The following is a 16,648-nucleotide window of genomic DNA, read 5'->3' as shown; positions in this document are numbered from 1 at the left end:
GAGGCCTCTGATTCCACACTGCCACTGGTAGCCTGCTTATCTAACTTTCCCTATGTGTACTTGCAAAAAATGTCCTTGATGCCCATAAAACGTGTCTCGACTTCTCTGCTAGAAAGAGAAACACAGCAGATAGTTCTAGGTTTTAAATTTTTTTTAACATGATCTAGTTAATAAAATGCCCAAATACTTTTTAAACACTTTCAGATGCTGCAATTTGTATGTATGCGGTTGTCTTGAGTGGGGAAAGGACAGTAAGGGTTCCTGGCACTGTGGGAAATATCTAGGAAGGAGGCGAAGTCCCAATTCTGCTTCTGTTGAAGTCAGTGAACATCTTCCTATGAGTTCAGTGGGAGCTGGATCAGCCTTTTTATGTTGGGGTGAATGGTAGGAGATGGAAAGGCATCCTAAGGGAATAGGAAAAGCCAGGGACTCTGGGAAGTTGGGAGAAGGAGCTGTTTAAAATGTTTCAAGTACCATAACTTTGCATGGATTTTAAATCTGTTCTAGACGGTGAAGCAGTGTGGTTTGACTAAATCCCAGAGGTAAGGAGAGGAGGAAAGCAAGGAGTCAAAGATAACCCCCCAGGCTTTGCAGATCGAGTGCTGTTGGGACCGTTTCATTTTGGGGGGGTTATTTTTGTGTGCCACCTATATGGTAACCAGAGCACCCAGACTTGTGCTCTGCAAGGTAGCTTTAGTGTCTCTGCCCACTTCAGGAATAGGGATGTCATCTCTCGTTGGAGCTGTCTCTTGGAAGAGAGAGCTGTGTATCCAGGGCAGCCAATGTTGATTGCTGACATGGCATGTACATGAGCAGTGGTGGTGATCGGCGGTTTCAGAGTGCTGCAGTGTGATTGGGGCTGTGTAAGAAATAGTGCAGAGACGCTAAAACAAGGGAGTGCTTGGGAGATAAAGAGGGAATTCAGACAGTAGCTGGTGTCCACAGACAGTAGCTGGGAGACCACCCTTAGTTGATCCATGCTGCAGACCTCCGACCCCTACCAGCCTGGCAATTCGATGGGAAAATCCAGCTGACTTGATGTTCCCTGGAACCTGTGAACGTGCGCAGTCCACTTTCCTGCCCAGTGCTTCTGTAGGAAGTGTAGTTCACAGCTTGGTTAGTCACTTTTGCTACAGTTCCCACGCAGGATAGATAATAAGAGGGAGTGAAAGCTGCTGCTTGTCTTGGCAAATGGAATACTGGGCACCCTGATCATTAAAAAATGTTAATAGCTATAGTTTGACCAAGAGGAAACCAGTTTAAGGGCCTAAAATGTTCTGCCAGTGACCTCTGTGGAAGGGCCAAGTGTCTGAGATGGGTTCTGATTTTTTTTCAAGCTTATAGCTTCGTGAGTTCAATGGAGCCTCTTTTAAATCTGTGCTGCGCTTGATGTAACTAAAAGGGCAGCGAGGAGAGAAAATAGCAGAACACGTGTGTTGGAAGGATGTCAGCACTGAGGGAGAGGAGTCCTTTAGGGTAGTGGAGGAGTGTGTGACTTGGAGCAATGAGATAGGAGAAAGGAAACATGCCAAATATCAGGAAATGCAGTGAGATCGATAGACTGGAATAGTCTCCCAGCAAAGCAGAAGCACCATCGCTTTGGACGTTTAAAACTGGGCAACATGCTTGCCTGAGACACATGCTAGAAAATATATTGCAAGGACCTTGCACTGGTAAAGGAGGAAGGAAGGTGGCACAGTTAAGGCCCTCGACAGAGACTCAGGAGATCTGGGTTCAAGCCTGGCTATGCTGCAGATTTCCTGTGACACCTCGGCAAGTCACTTCTCTCTCTGGGTCTCAGGTCCCCATCTGTAAAATGGGGATTATAATCTACCACCCATTGACTTTCTTATCTATTTAGTTCTTTGGGGGCTTAGGGTTTCTTACTACGAGTATGTACTGTGCCTTGCACAGTGGAGCTCTGATCTATAGGCCCCAGCCAAGGTGCACTGCTCTGGTAGTAATACTAGGGTAGAGTAGATGACCATGTGGGTTTTTCCCTCTTTGTCTTTTATGATTCGTTTAGCGCTGAGGCCTGTTTTGGGTTAAACTTGCAACATTCCCTTAGCGCTCCAGCCTTTCTTATTGCTTCCTACAGAAAGGTCATAATGCTGAGTTTGTCATCCTACTCATTTCCACAACTGAAGGTTGTGATGGTCCTAAAGGCAAGATTAGGCCTTTGCTAAGAATGGCCCAAAAGGAGAAACTCTGCCGGGAGGCAGAAAGCAATAAAGCAGTTAAAGGGGAAGGCAAAAGGAGCAGAGAAAAATACTAACCAAGGGATCAGATTTACAATGCAGTGTGGACGTTCAATCATGGGCTTGGAAACACAGAGTTCACAAGCCCGGGTCTCTCAGACCCATGTTCAGTGTAGACATACCTTATACGAAATAGGCCTGACAGCCTCAGTCTAGTTCTTGGTAGACAAACATCAGCCATGCAAAACCCACCAATCTAACTGGCACTGTCATGGGCAGCGTCTGTATGGAGGCAAGGGGCTGCCAGGCGCCAGGGAGTGTTATGACGATGTATGTTAAGGATTGTGAGGCACTCATACTATGGTAATGGGGGGCCATACAAGCACTTAGTCAAAACAGAGAGCCCCTGGGAAAAGCACCTATGTGGAGCTGATACATGGTAATGGACAGGACATAAATAGCTTGACAGACTGACCTGCTGGTTCTCAGAGGGTTCCCTTCCCCCCCGCCACATCAAAGTAGCTGCATACTTCTGATATTTTTATTCTCATTTCAATGTGAATTTAGATGCCAGATTGACAGCTGTGGATAGCTGAACCCTTCTCAAGAGAACAGGTGCAGCGTGGGCTGCGTCAGCTCAAGCCTCCTTCATGCAGCCTGCTTGCCTGCCACGCACCTGCCCTGGAGGGAGCAGCTCTAGGGGCAAGTGGATAATCCACTTTCAGTGACCCATTAGTGGTGGTCTTTGTGATGTGGATGCGTGCGAAATGGCCTGAGACCCAGCCTGCCAAACTCACTTCACACAGGTCCCCAAACAACCTTCAGATTGTGGTTGTATTCCTGCAGTCCCAGGAGCCCGACTCATGGGCCAGGAGCCCGCTGTGCTACGTGCTGTACAAACACAGAACACAAAGCGAGTCTCTGCCCCAAGAAGCTCACCTGGGAATGTTAATAACTTTCAGTCACAACTCAGGCTGGACTTGAGCCAGCAAACTTGAGGGAGAAGGTTCCATTGCCCATTTGCGGTCTCCTGAGCTGCCCAGCTCCCTGAAACAACTTTCTCTTTGGACGCTTATTTTCTGCTTCACATTTTGGTCGCATACTAAAATGAAAAGAATAGTGAATATTTTCCACCATCTCCATTTCCCATAGGAGCCCTCAAGTTGTCCCTGAATCACTTGGACTCAACAAAGGGTTGGTTTTTTGTCTGTGTGTATTTAAATTTTAAGTGGGTTGGAACTTTATTCTCAAATCTTTCTGCCCCCCAAATTGTTAATGAAAACCTTAAGGATTATATCCCTTTCTAAATGGTGTTTACACTAATATTACCCGCTGTCGGGTCCACTAATGCACCCCTCAACATGCTTTGCAGCTGCATTTTAGTGTGGTGTGAAGGCAGCCACCCCTGAGATGAAACAGACAAGTCCTACATCATTGCTCCTGTGGTAAAATAATCTTCCTGGGTGTTTCTGCCATGAAACTGAATGAAATGCCCATGTTGGCAGAAGGAGCTCCCCCTATCTAGGGCCTGATCCTGACTGAGCGTCCTCTACCCTGATTGAAATCAATGGGATCTGCAGGTACTCAGCACTTCTGAAAATCAGGGCCAAGACGTCTCACGCTGGGCACACAAAACCGGCAGCACATGAGATCAGAGGCTGCTTGTGGAAACGTTAGCCCCTGCGACTCTCCCCAAGCCACAGAGGGGAGTAAGTGTTGGAGATTAGAATTTGGGAATTCCTGGCTCCCAGTCCCATGCTCAGACTACCAAGCCACCTAGATCAGAGGGGTCTAAAAATGTGTTAAAATAGATTGTTCATGAAACTGATCAAAAATTAGCCTTGCCACAGTTGTCATGTTTAAGCAACAAAATGTAACTCAAGTGGGGTGGTTATCATGTTGCAGAGCTCTGCTCGGGTGCATTTGAGTGCTAAGTGGTGGGACAGATCACAGAGGGAGTGGTTAGCTGGCCCTGAATAGTTGGGAGAAAGTACAACAGCAATGTTTGTCTTTTGGCTGGCCACCTCGGTTTTGCTTGAGGCTTGTTTGGCTCCCAACCACGTTCCAGCTTCCCTGTGAGTTTAACCCTTTCCAGAGCAGCCTTTGCACAGATGTGTCTGTCTGTCTATGGGACTTATATGGCCCTGATTACTGTAACATCTGAGCGCCTCACAATCTTTAACATACAGCATTTATCCTCCCAGCCCCCTGTGAGGTAGGGCAGTGGTATCGTTATCCCATTTTACAGACGGAGGACTTCGAGGCGTTGAGGGTATATCAGTACTACAAGGGCTATAGTTGCATTGTAGCACTATAGTGTAGATACTTGATACAGCGCCAAAAGGAGATTTTCTGTACATCCATCCCCTTCGAGGGGCAGTAACTAGGTTGACGGTGCCACATGACAAAACAACCTAGCAGCATTTACACCGAGACTTAGGTCAGCTTAACTGTGTCTCTCAGGGGCATGAATTTTTTCTGGTGGAGAAGGAACCGACCCTGGGTCTCTCATGCCCCAGGCTGGCACACTGACCACTGGACCAGCCTTCCTGTCTACCGTCAGCCACAAACCTTGGTCAGAGACAGATGATGATTTTCGTTCGCTTCCCAGCGAAAAGCACTTCTGCCTAATGGGGCACTCGGCTTTTGCACTGACTTCGCTATGCCCCAGGGCTTCCTCTGAATCCTGTTGCTGCTGCATGCTCATGAGACATAATAGCAGACATGTGTGTTGGCTCATGTTTTTGAAAAAAGGAAAAGGAAAAGTCAGGCTGGCTTTGCAGTAAAGGGTGGCGTAGATTCTTTGTATTTTTCAGCTTTACTTTGGCCCTCATTCAAGCAGTGGAGTTGTTTGGTTGAAATTGCTGACGGTAAACGAACGCCTCGTTATTGTGGGATTGTGGAATGCAGAAAACTTGCTATGTTTTTGCATTTGGAAGACGCCAGTATCTCTCCTGTTCCCTGGCTCCCTCCTCTGCCCGTATGTTTGTTAGTGGAAGTTTCTGTGAGAAGCTCTGATGTGCTACACCAGTGAATGATACCTGCCTCTCAGGGCTATTGTGAAGCTTCATGTGTGTGTTGTGATCCTTGGATGGAAGCAGCTATAGAATTGCAAAGTGGTGGTGTTGTTGTCCTGTCCGATTTGTGCTGGGAGTTGGAGTTGTATATGCTGCCTTACAGGTCACCTGCTCATAGCTGGAGGTGCAGGGTGGAGTGGATTTCTTAAAGGGTCTTTCGGCCAGCCAGAACTTTTGTCTTTCAACTAGCAGATTTGTTGCAGCAGAATTGCCCTGCTTATTCTGATCACTTGTTTACATAAATTGTGGATCCAACCATTCAAATGAAGTTGGAGATTTTATTTCCCCATTTTCAGTTGGATCAGAATGATTATTCAATCACTCTAACTTTATGAGTGAAAGTTGTTCTTTGACCAGCCACTTGCCCATTGGTGAAATACATGACTTTGACCCATGAGACATTGGCCCATTTGACCCAGAACAAACTGTAGGCTATTTTGTTAGTAGGTTTCCCTTGGTAGATGCTTCCCACCAGCTTTGAAGGGAGATGAGCTATATCCAAATTACCCAAAGGTAGGGGTGAGGATTGTGAGCGCTCGGCAGGGGCCATCTCTTTATACTGTGTTTGTACAGTGCCTACAGAATGGGGTCTGGGTCCATGCCTGGTTCTCTTAGGCGCCACCGCAACATAAAACAGAACCTGGCTCAGATGAGGAGAGGGTCAGGTTCCCTTAGGCATCTCTGCCCCCATTCTCCCTTAGTTCCTCTACCACTCACCCTCTTGTCCCCTTCCCAGTGTCCCTCCTCCAACCGCCCCTACTGTCCATCCCCATAATCTCCACTTCCCAGAATCCTCCCTCCCCGCCAGCAAGCTTTACAGTGTCTCATTTCTTTTTTTATAAAAGTACTTTGATTACATTCCCCCAAAATGAAAAAAAACCCTGACACAGCCAGATTTTAGCAATATGCTTTCCCACCCTTCCCAGATTTCTGACCGAGATGAGACTTGACCTGACGCTGGCTGGGTAAGTTCTTCAGGATGAGAGGCTTACTGCTTAGCCCCTCAAGCTACCCAGCTGCCGTGAAAGTTTTCCACCTACAAATCCTCTTAGCCTCGCTGTCTGCACATGTTCAGTGATCTGTTTGGCGCTTGACCCTTATTCCAGAGCCCAACTGGAGAGCCAAATTCTTGCTAATAACATTCTGAATTTTGTTCCCCCGCCAAGGGCTAGTGAGTACCATGTGCTCTGGGGGTAGCCCTCAAGCGAGTGAGACCCTTGTGTCAGGTTCAGATCCAAGGTTTCATCCCTAGGTCTGGGCAAAAAATCAATATGCCTTTTTCATAAGCTGTTAATTTGGGGTGGTGGGGCTGTATCTTTGGAACCCGTTGGTTAAGTGACCTCAAATTTGGTTCACTACCCATACCCCGCACCCCCATGAAGCGTGCCAAATTTCAAGGCAATCTGGATTTTAGAGCATTAAGAAGAGTCTTTGTTTAAACGGAAATGACATCTCAATCTTAACTATTGTGCAGCTAGCTCTCCACTGTAATAATAAACACTCCTGTGAAAATAGGCTTTTCTGAACTCAGCTGATGTCTAATGCACCAATGTGGTCTCATTCTGACTTTATATTATAAATGACCAAGTTAATTTTTAGCCTAGTTTAAAAATCACGATGAATCATTTTATTTGTGGAGGAAGGATGGTCCTTGTAGCAAAGATGCGATTTCTGGCCCTGACTTGGCCACGGTCTTGTTGTGTGATTTTGAGCAAATCGCTTCATCTCAGTGATCTTAGTTTCCACAGCTGTAAAATAGGGATGATCATAGCTTTCCTCAAAGACTAAATTGCATTCATTCATTAATATCTGTAAAGCGCTTTGAGATGCGTAGGTAGCAGACTTTTCAGAGAGTTGTATTAGAGGATCTTACAGTTAGGTAGTGCTTGTCATCCTGATGGATTCCCAAAGCACTTCGCAAGCTGATTTATTGGGTATAGGATGTAGAAACTGCAGTAGAGACAGCAGAACAAAAATATACACACTACAAATGGGCAAGGGAGACACTCAAGGGGGCATAGAGGTTAGAAGTCTGCAGCAGTGCTAACATGGCCATTGGCTGATCGCATCTCAGAAGCAAGCACAGATGGGAGATGAGACAACAATGACTCTGGAATGGAGGCCAAAGGCAGTTAAGTGCTGTCAGGGCTGGCTAGAGGAACTGAGAGCCTTTGTTTAGCCGTGCTCAATCTTGGCCCAGAAACGGGGTGCCTAGCAACACCAAGATGAGGCCTGCATCCTTCTGCAGATTTAATGAAGCTGTTGTTTAACTCTGTAGTTTGTCCAGATAAAGGATTCTGGTCATAAGCATGATGACAGGTTTCTGTGACTTTGGCCACATTTTCTTTTGCTGTCATGGCAATAGTGGCTCATTTAGAACAGAGACCTCACTTTTAGGTTGAGGGCTCCTTTCTGCAAATCCCTACTTCCAGAAGGGCTTGTTAAACTAGCAGAAAACGACATAACAAGCTCCCATGGCTGAAAGTTGAAGCAACTGGAAACAAGGAGTGCATTTGTAACAGTGAGGGAAATTGACCATTGGAATAATAAGGGATGCAATTGGAGTCTTCATTGCTTGCAGTCTTTAAAGCAAGATCAGATGTCTTCCCAAAGGATGTGTTCTAGCTCAGTGGCAAGTTATTGGGCTCAGTGCAGGAATTAAAAATCCTGTGCAGGAGGACACACGAGATGACCATAATGGCTCTTCTGGTCTTAAAGTCTGGGAAAATAGCCCCTTTTTCTTGTGATCTCGCCCACTGACATCCATAAAAGTACTTGTGAAAAAGGCCTGCAAATGTGAGTAAGGATTTCTTGGGCCTCAAGCAATCATCAGAAACTGGAGACCCTCTCAGAAATTTGTCGGACTGTTCAAAATATTGCCTTTGTTCAGGGATCTCATTAAAGCCATTTTGAAAGGCCTGTGGTTTAAGCAGCTGTGCACAGATGTTGTTATGGAAGGATCAGCAGATGTCCATCTCAATCGCATCCAGTGCACCTAAAGTCTGAATAGATAAATCATCCGCTGGCTCTCAAACCAACAGGATAGATGAGTCATTTTGCCATGCCTGTAGGGATCCACCCCAAGCCTGAATTCACCTTTGAATAGTCTTGGGTTAAAATTAGTCACGCTTATTCCACAGCTGGTTGGAACCCATATCTCTGAGGCTTATCTGTCGACCCACCCAGATTTCCACTATTCTGGTACTTTCTGACAATGTAGTTCACATCCTGTGAGGGGGGGCTGCAGCATTGGGTGGTTGTTACTGGAAACTGACCAGCACAATTCCCATAGAAGGAAAAAAACAAAAATTGAGCACGTAGACCCAGCATATAGAACAGCATTCTTCAAGGGCCTGATCAAAAGCACATTGAAATCAGTGGAAAGGCTCCTGTGGAACCAGGATCAGGTGGGTTTAGTGCTGTTTCTTCAGACTTCCTAGGACTTGTTCAGAGAGAGGAGGCAGGAAACCCAGAAGAAAATGCGTCAGAAACCAGGTTGTGAGGCTTCTTTGCGTGACTGTCTCACTGCCGTGTTTGCTTGGTTCAGGGAGCTCTTTTCCATTCAGCATGAATGATGATGGCCGTCCCTTTCTCTAAAGGCAGCATCTAGAACAGTGACTGCAAAAAAGCTGGGACCTGATCTAAAGCCCATTGAAGTCAATGGGCATCTTCCCATTGACTTTGGAGCAGGTTTTCCAATGCAGAGAACTCATCTTCAGTCCACGCACAGTAAATTGCCACTGGTTTGCCTAAAGGAGCTTTTCTGAGTCTTGGATGCTTTGTGGGCCACTAGGGGAAGCTTGTAGAGGCCAACTGACTCTGAGGTTAGCCAGTGAACTGTCAGCTCTTAACATTTTGATACTTACACTTTCTGAAGCACTTATCTGAGCTCTAAGCTGCCTTTGCTTCCACAAGGATAAAATTTTCGGCAGAGTCGGGGCCGCCCCTAGCTCTCCGCATTATGGTGCTCAGGGTCCCTGAACTAGATTTCCAGCCTTGTCTCTCAGCCTTCTGCTGTTGACTGATGTTAAACCACAACACGGCGCCTTTCCATCAGATCCATGTGAGTGGGCTGCCATTGATTTCACTGGGGTTCTGCACAGCAGTGCCAAGCTTGTTAAGAACCTTTTAGTTTCCAATCCAGCTGTGCTGCACACAAGCCCTTATTGGCTTCGACATCCATGTGCATCTGCAGGTTTAAAGACCGTTGCATTCCTCGGTGAGGAGAGGGCCAAATATTGAGACAGTTTGTGGAAATGTAAAAGAGGGTAGGGTGGTCATTTTAAACCGATTATAACTTGAACTGCTTGTTCTGTGTCATGGAAATGTTGACCCAAAATCCCTCTTACATTAATCACAGTAACATTCAAAAAGACGTTGTGTGTTTACATTAGCAGTAGCATGTAAGAGCCCCATTGCGCTAGGCTCTGTACAACTGCAGAACTAAAGGAGGTCTCCAGGGCACCGACCATAAGTTTAAGATGAGACGAGAGGTGGATATGACACGCAGGCAGGGAGTGTGATGTGAGAATGAGGCAATATTGGTCAGTTGCCTTCCCGCAAAAAGCGAGAGGGCTGTATGAAAATATAGCAGGGGAGGGGAGGGGAGTTTCAGCTTGACCATTGCCTCCTTAATGAACATGTGTAGTAGGACATATCAATACAACAGCCACTCCCACTCATCCCATGATCAGGCTACACAGGAATAATTTAGCACGCTTGCAGCTTTACATGTAATGGACCTTGATATAATCGTAGTCCGACAGTAACAGTCTGTCCTGTTTATATGAAGATGCCTCCTCCTGTTAAATCTACAAACAGATCACACGCCCAGTGTGCTTCATTTACAACCCCAATGATCCCCCAGGGTGGCTGGACAGAGTGATAATCTGAAAGGAATGTAGGAGTCTGATCGAAATGGAGAACAAATACTTTGTGAAGTGCCTGCTCCAATCCCTTGTGTGCTCTTACAGGCGCGTTGTCCTCCCATCTATGTGCAGTCTAGCCTTGCATCACTCCCTCCCTTCTTAGCAAGGCCGGGCCCTCCTCTCCGGTCACACTTTTCATGCAGGTCACACGCATTCTGATACGCAGACTAACACCCTCAACAATAAATCTAAAAGATTAATTAAAAACAAACCAACCCAGCCCTGCCGGCAGCACTGGGAATCCATCTCGAATGCTCTCTAGATGGCTTATTCGTGGCAAAAATAAATAACCTCTTCAATCGGGCAATTGAGAATGCAAATATCCCATGCTAATTCAAAAGAGAAATTCTGGACTGGAGAGCTGATTAACATACAATCTTGCAGGCTACTGCGCTCTCGGTCTCGTGTAGAATTTCAGCAGACCAATTGGCTACAGCACCTAAGGACAGTGCTTAGAGGATTTCACGATAAACAGATTATTTTAATGTCCCTTGCTTTATTGTGAATTGCCATTGTCTAGTCCCAAGATATGTTTTGTTGTTCTCTGGCCGTGCTAATGGTGACTGCAGTTACTCCAATGAGATCGTTCAGGTCTTTGTTTCCCATCAGCAACTAGATGCGTTTTTAAATTCACACTCCCTACTGCTGACAAAACAAAGATTTTCCCTTTTCCTTCTGTAAGATGGGAGGATGGGAAAAGCACACTGAAGTGGCTGCTTCTTCTGTCTGTTAAAACATCATGCATGTGGAGGGGTGCAACTGACCTTTTGCTAGGAATAAAAATGTTACACTTGCATATCTGTTTAACAAAAAACTCTGTGTTTTCCAATGAGAAACAGGAATTCTATCCTGATCCTCCTTAGTCCGTATATCAGCAGTAATACGTGAAATGCCCTGTTCAAGCCTTACACATTCACAGGTAATAAAGAATTGAAGCCTGGGACCTGGATGAATAAAAATAATGTAATAGTTCCAAATAACCCTCCCATATTGTTATCCCTCAATGAACCGTAAACCTCTGTAAAGCTACTCCTTGACCGTTGGGAAGGAGGGGAGCTAAAGTAGGGGAAACAAATCTAATGCTTTTCCATCGTATGATGCCCACCAGATATAACCTGTTACATGTAATAACTCCAGCGTTCATTCACATTTGGGAGCTTATTATTTTTTATTGATTTTAGTATTAAAAAAGTCTCCAATCGTTTGGATGCACGTTCTGTAGAAACACTTAGGCTGTGAGTTTTAAAGCCATCTGAAGGATTTGGGCTCCCAGTTCCTGGCCATCCAAACCTCCAGGTGACTTTGAAAATCACATGTCTGGATTAAAGCGAAGGCACTGTAGGCCTGTATCTGGGATCCCAGCTGTTGGAGTTACATGAGATGAGAATCTCTGCTTTTGTTACAAATGTTGCCAGCCCTCTTAGATCACATTTTCAAGTGTTTCTTCACATCCAAGTGTCACTAATGTCTGTCTGAGTCTGCAGGTGGCATGAAACAATAGCTCCAAGAGACGTGCTCCATTTGTCTTCTCTCTGAAACGTGCTAGCACGCTAAGGAGGGGGCAGGGCCACAGGCTGGGAGCAGGTCTGGGGGGGCACCATGTGAGGTGTGTGTAGGGCTCTGTATTGCTTTAACTCAGCCTTGCCTGCTTCTGCAATCTGATGTGTGTGGGAAGTCCCCTGCACCGATGCGGAGTGCTGTTGACTTCACTGGGACTCCATGAAGGTATAAATGAGGGTCTCCCTGTACTGATCAAATTGTATAATCAGGACCATAGCTTTTACCAGCTGAGACCCTGATCCTACAATTGGATGGACCCCTGAACATTGAAGTCAGTGGGGCATTAATCCTTAACTTCTCTGTGCCCATTTATCCATCCGACATAACTCAGATCGTGCCCATAACTCAGACTCCTTTCTGACTGGGATCTGCTAAGAGTTGAGCACCCAAATTGATCTTTTAAAAAAAATTACATAACCAGATAGAAATAAAAATGCTGATGCTTTAAAAAGATACATATCCGCAGAGTTTCTATCTTGTTTAAATCCAGACCATTCCCTTGCAAGCTCTGCAGCCAAGTCCCAGCAGCACTGTGCTACTGTATAATAGAAACTGGCCTAGGGACACAAGTGGAACCTGCCCAAGCTGAGGGCTGGGTAAAAAGTAAATAGGCAGCTGATTGTCATAGTCTAAGGTGTGGTAATGACCCCAGTAAGGACATTTGTAACCTGACAACTGAGTTTTGTCTTCTGGGTGTCTTTTAAACAGAAGAGCAATCCAAACGTTTTCTTTGTGGATTTGTTTCAGTTTAGTCGCACAATAATAAAGGCCCATCAGATTTCCCCAAACTTCTGTAGTAATGGCATAATCTAGCCCACATTCCTCAAAGATTTACAGACAAAGAGAAATTTCCATAAAGCTCTTCCATGCACAGCCCCAAGACCCTGTCTCCAAAAACATCAATTCACTGCCTTCTCTAACACCAAAGGAAAAAGAGTCTATTAAAAGCAACATTGATGACTCCAACAAAGCTTGCCCGATTAATTATTTTTAATAGCTAATAAACCTTGGATGTCATCAGTAATCTGACAATATTTTGTGTTGGGTTAGGAGATAATGAGTGTATAATTTGGACTCCGTTACCTTTCCATTTGACTCATCCTGATATAAAGCTTGTTTTTTCTTTTTCCTCCAGAGTGCCATGACTGGTGGGGACTAGATTGCAGGCAGAATGGTTCTGAGATTCCTGCCAACTGCTCTTGCTGTGCTGCCATTAAAAGCCTCCAGGTAGTGACTGATCTAGGACAATTATCAGAAAACCTCCAGAGGCCTCAGCCCCTCTTAATCAAGGTAATGTGTATGTTTTTAACACCAGAAGGGAGCGTCGTGATCATATAGTCTTAACCATCTGTGTAACACAGATCAGAGAACCACACCCTGTGATATCTGCATTAAGCCCATGTTTTCTTGGAGACTTAAAGTGATTGAGATCCTACCACATCCCTAGATAAATTGTTCCAATGGTTAATTGCTCTCCCTGTTAAAATGCAAAGCCCAGAGGGCTGTCCCTGTTTGAAGTGATGCAAGGAATTGGAAATGGGAGAGAAAATAGCCAGGTTAACACTGCTGATCTTTCTCTTTTGCTGTTGTTTAAGACAGGGCAGTATCTGTCTTATGATGAACTGAAGCATTTTCAGTCCCAGTACCCGGAATTGACAGAGATCACAATAGAAGAGAATTCAGCTGAACGTTGGCGCTGCCTTCCAAGACAGATGTTTCCATTTGCCTTCCCCTGGTGAGTTGAGACAAAACACGTGGAAGTTGCATGCCACCCTTTTCCAGGGGTACCCAAGCTCTGCCCAGTTCAAAAACATATTGATGACTTCTCAGGAGCCTGAGGGTTAAAGCTGATTGGCCAAAAAAGATAAAAGCAGAGTTTAGCCCACCTTTGCCACTAATTGAAATGCAGTCCATGGAGACTGGGGAGATATGATTGAGGTCTATAAAATCACGACTGGTGTGGAAAAAGGAAATAGGGAAGTGTTTACTACTTCTCATAACACAAAAACTAGGGGTCACCAAATGAAATGAATAGGCAGCAGGTTTAAAACAAATAAAAAGAAGTATTTCTTCACACAACACACAGTAAACCTGTGGAACTCCTTGCCAGAGGATGTTGTGATGTCCAAGACCATAACAGGGTTCAAAAAAGCACTAGATAAGTTCATGGAGGATAGGTCCATCAATGGCTATTAGCCAGGATGGGCAGGGATGGTGTCCCTAGCCTCTGCTTGCCAGAAGCTGGAATGAGCGACAGGGGATGGATCACTTGAGGATTACCTGTTCATTCCCTCTGGGCACCTGGCATTGGCCACTGTCGGAAGACAGGATACTGGGCTAGATGGACCTTTGGTCTGACCCAGTAGGGCCGTTCTTACATTCTTATGCTGGCTTCAATGCAGAATACTCCATCCTGAGCCATGTGGAAGGCTCCTCTGATCAAGTTGGAGCATTGCATGCTGGGACTTTGTGTGCTGTTCCTCACAGTAAGATCAGGCTGAACTTGGGTCGCATGATACAATTTCTTGGGTATAATCTGATCTCAGTCCGAAGGAAACCTGGGTATCAGAGTTTCAGGAACCATCTACATTCCAGATGTAACTATCTAGGGTCTTAAAGTGTGTCAGGGACCTCAGCTTGTGTTGACCATGTCTGTGACCTGTGCTAAAGGGCTACAGTTGTCCAAGGCTTTGACACAGTACAGGAGCATGATAAGGTCCCATCTAGAAGCAACACCATATTTTTACAGGTTTCAGAGTAGCAGCCATGTTAGTCTGTATCCGCAAAAAGAACAGGAGGACTTGTGGCACCTTAGAGACTAACAAATTTATTAGAGCATAAGCCTTCGTGGGCTACAGCCCCACTCATCGTATCCTACCTCCTGTTCAAATATGCATCACTGTGTAAGGGAATGGTGTGACCTGGGCACAGGCCTAGGAGCTGGGGAGTCATGAGTTCTAATCCCAACTCTGATAATAACTCTGTGGGAGCAAGAGCCTTCACCTGGCTGTGCTTCAGTTTCTCCATCTATAAAATGAGACTAATAATATGTAGCTACCAACCTCATAGGAGTGTCGGGGATGAATGTTTGCGAAGACCTTTGACGTTGGACAGAGGCTATATAAGCGCTAAGCATTATTATAAAGTGATTCTTTAATATGTTTTATAGGAACAAAGCCCTGAATAAAACTCAGATTCTCCAGGAACTTTTCCCTGCCTTGTCTTTGCTGGCGTTCCCAAAGGCAATTTCCCTGGAAAGCTGCTTTCTCATTCACAACCCAGAGTTAGGGAATAAGGTGAGACATCCATCCCGGGGTATGCTTTCCTCTTTTGTGTAGGTACATGACTGCCTTAACACAGGGAAGTCACCCACGTGCAGAGAGCCAGTGTAAGGCCTATGTACCAGGAGGTGCTCGCATGTCACTTGGCCTGTACACCAGTGCTCTGCAAAGGAATACATTTCACCCACCAGTGCAATCAGTTGCTTTTCCGAAGCGCACTGGGAAATGGAGATTCTTGTCTGATGAGTAAAGCTTAGGGAATGCAAGTTGGGATGGCTGGGTTTTGTTCCTGCCTCACTGTGACTTTGGGGGCCAGTCATTTGACTGCTCTGTGCCTCAGTTTCCCTATATGTAAAATAAGGATCTGACTTGGGGTCTGTCTACCCTACAATTAAACACCTGCGGCTGGCCTGTGTCAGCTGGCTTAGTTGCAGTGTAGGCGTTCAGGCTCGCCCTGGAGCCCAGGCTTTAGGATCCTAAACGTGGGAGAGTCCCAGAGCTTGGGCTGCAGCCCAAATGTCTACACCACAATGAAACAGCCCCAAGCACTGCAAGCCTGAGTCAGCTGGCCCGGGCCAGCAGGGAGTGTCTAATTGCAGTGTAGACATACCCATAGCTACTTAGGAGGAGGATTGTGAAGTTGGATTAATGCAGTAGCTCCCGACCATTTTTTGTTGGCACAGATCAGGGATGGGTGCTCCTGAGTGTATCCCCTCACTCTAGGCCTCTGCCCGTTCTCTCTCCCACCTCTGGGCCCATTTTTCCTCCTTGTCTTGTTTGTTTTCCTTTGAGTGCGGAGGAGTGGTGGGGCTGTGCTGCTTTGTATAGCTGAAGAGGGGCATCAGCAGCCTTCAGGGCCTTGGATTTGGTATGATTTCATATTGATAACCCCGTAATAAATAGTCCTCTAAACAGCAGCCACTGGCTGGGTTGAGCCGTGCCCGGAAAGGACAGGGAGAGGTGTTGAAGCTCCTTCCTCTATATCTTTCCTCCTTCCCATCTGTTACAGACCCACGGACTGCACAGCCTGTTTGCAGTTGGAAGCGGCCAGCTAACCCTGAATATTGCACCTTCCAAGGAGTGCAGAGGACACTGCAGGACTCTGTCGGTGGAGCTGGAAGCTGGGGATTTTGGTGAGTTCCAGTACTGCAGTGAGTAGACCTAGGTGATCCCCTCCCGAAGCAGGGCCAGGCGCCTCATCCCGATTGTGTCTTGTACCAAGTGCCTCCGACAGAGATGAGCATCTACTTCCAGCACCAAATCATTGCACCCAACCAACTGTGCCAAGCTGTCTCATGTAGCGGGAGAGAAAAATTACTCCTCAGCCCCTTTGAGGGCTCAGTTTATGACCTGGAGCAGAAGCGGCATAATGCCTTGAGATACTCTACGTAACTTCATGCCTAAGTCCTGATCTCTCACTGTTTTCTTGGCCAAGCCCCCACTGATTTCCAAGGATCATTTGAGTCTCCTTTCCCTTGAGGTCCTGCAGGCAGAGGAGTTTCATAGCCTTGTTCATTAACATTTTCTCTGCATATATCAAGTCCCTTCTAAAGCATTGTCTTGTCACGTTGCCGAAGACGAGCAGGGTCAGGTTAGGTGATTGC

General features: G+C 46.0%; 1 protein-coding gene across 3 annotated transcripts in view; it reads left to right on the top strand.

Annotated features, from left to right (window-relative positions):
• C21H6orf89 (chromosome 21 C6orf89 homolog) overlaps positions 1-16,648 on the top strand; it is a 34,144-nt gene that overhangs the window by 11,829 nt on the left and 5,667 nt on the right. For all 3 annotated transcript variants that reach the window (XM_048826695.2, XM_075121856.1, XM_075121857.1), the window contains 4 exons: positions 12,899-13,053; positions 13,359-13,498; positions 14,933-15,059; positions 16,054-16,177. In XM_048826695.2, coding sequence (XP_048682652.1) covers positions 12,899-13,053; positions 13,359-13,498; positions 14,933-15,059; positions 16,054-16,177 — 546 coding nt within the window. The remainder of the gene's footprint in view (positions 1-12,898; positions 13,054-13,358; positions 13,499-14,932; positions 15,060-16,053; positions 16,178-16,648) is intronic.

This window comes from Caretta caretta, chromosome 21 (genome assembly GCF_965140235.1).
Source record: "Caretta caretta isolate rCarCar2 chromosome 21, rCarCar1.hap1, whole genome shotgun sequence".
Classification (NCBI taxonomy): Eukaryota; Metazoa; Chordata; order Testudines; family Cheloniidae; genus Caretta; species Caretta caretta.
This window is presented reverse-complemented; position numbering and strand designations above follow the sequence as displayed.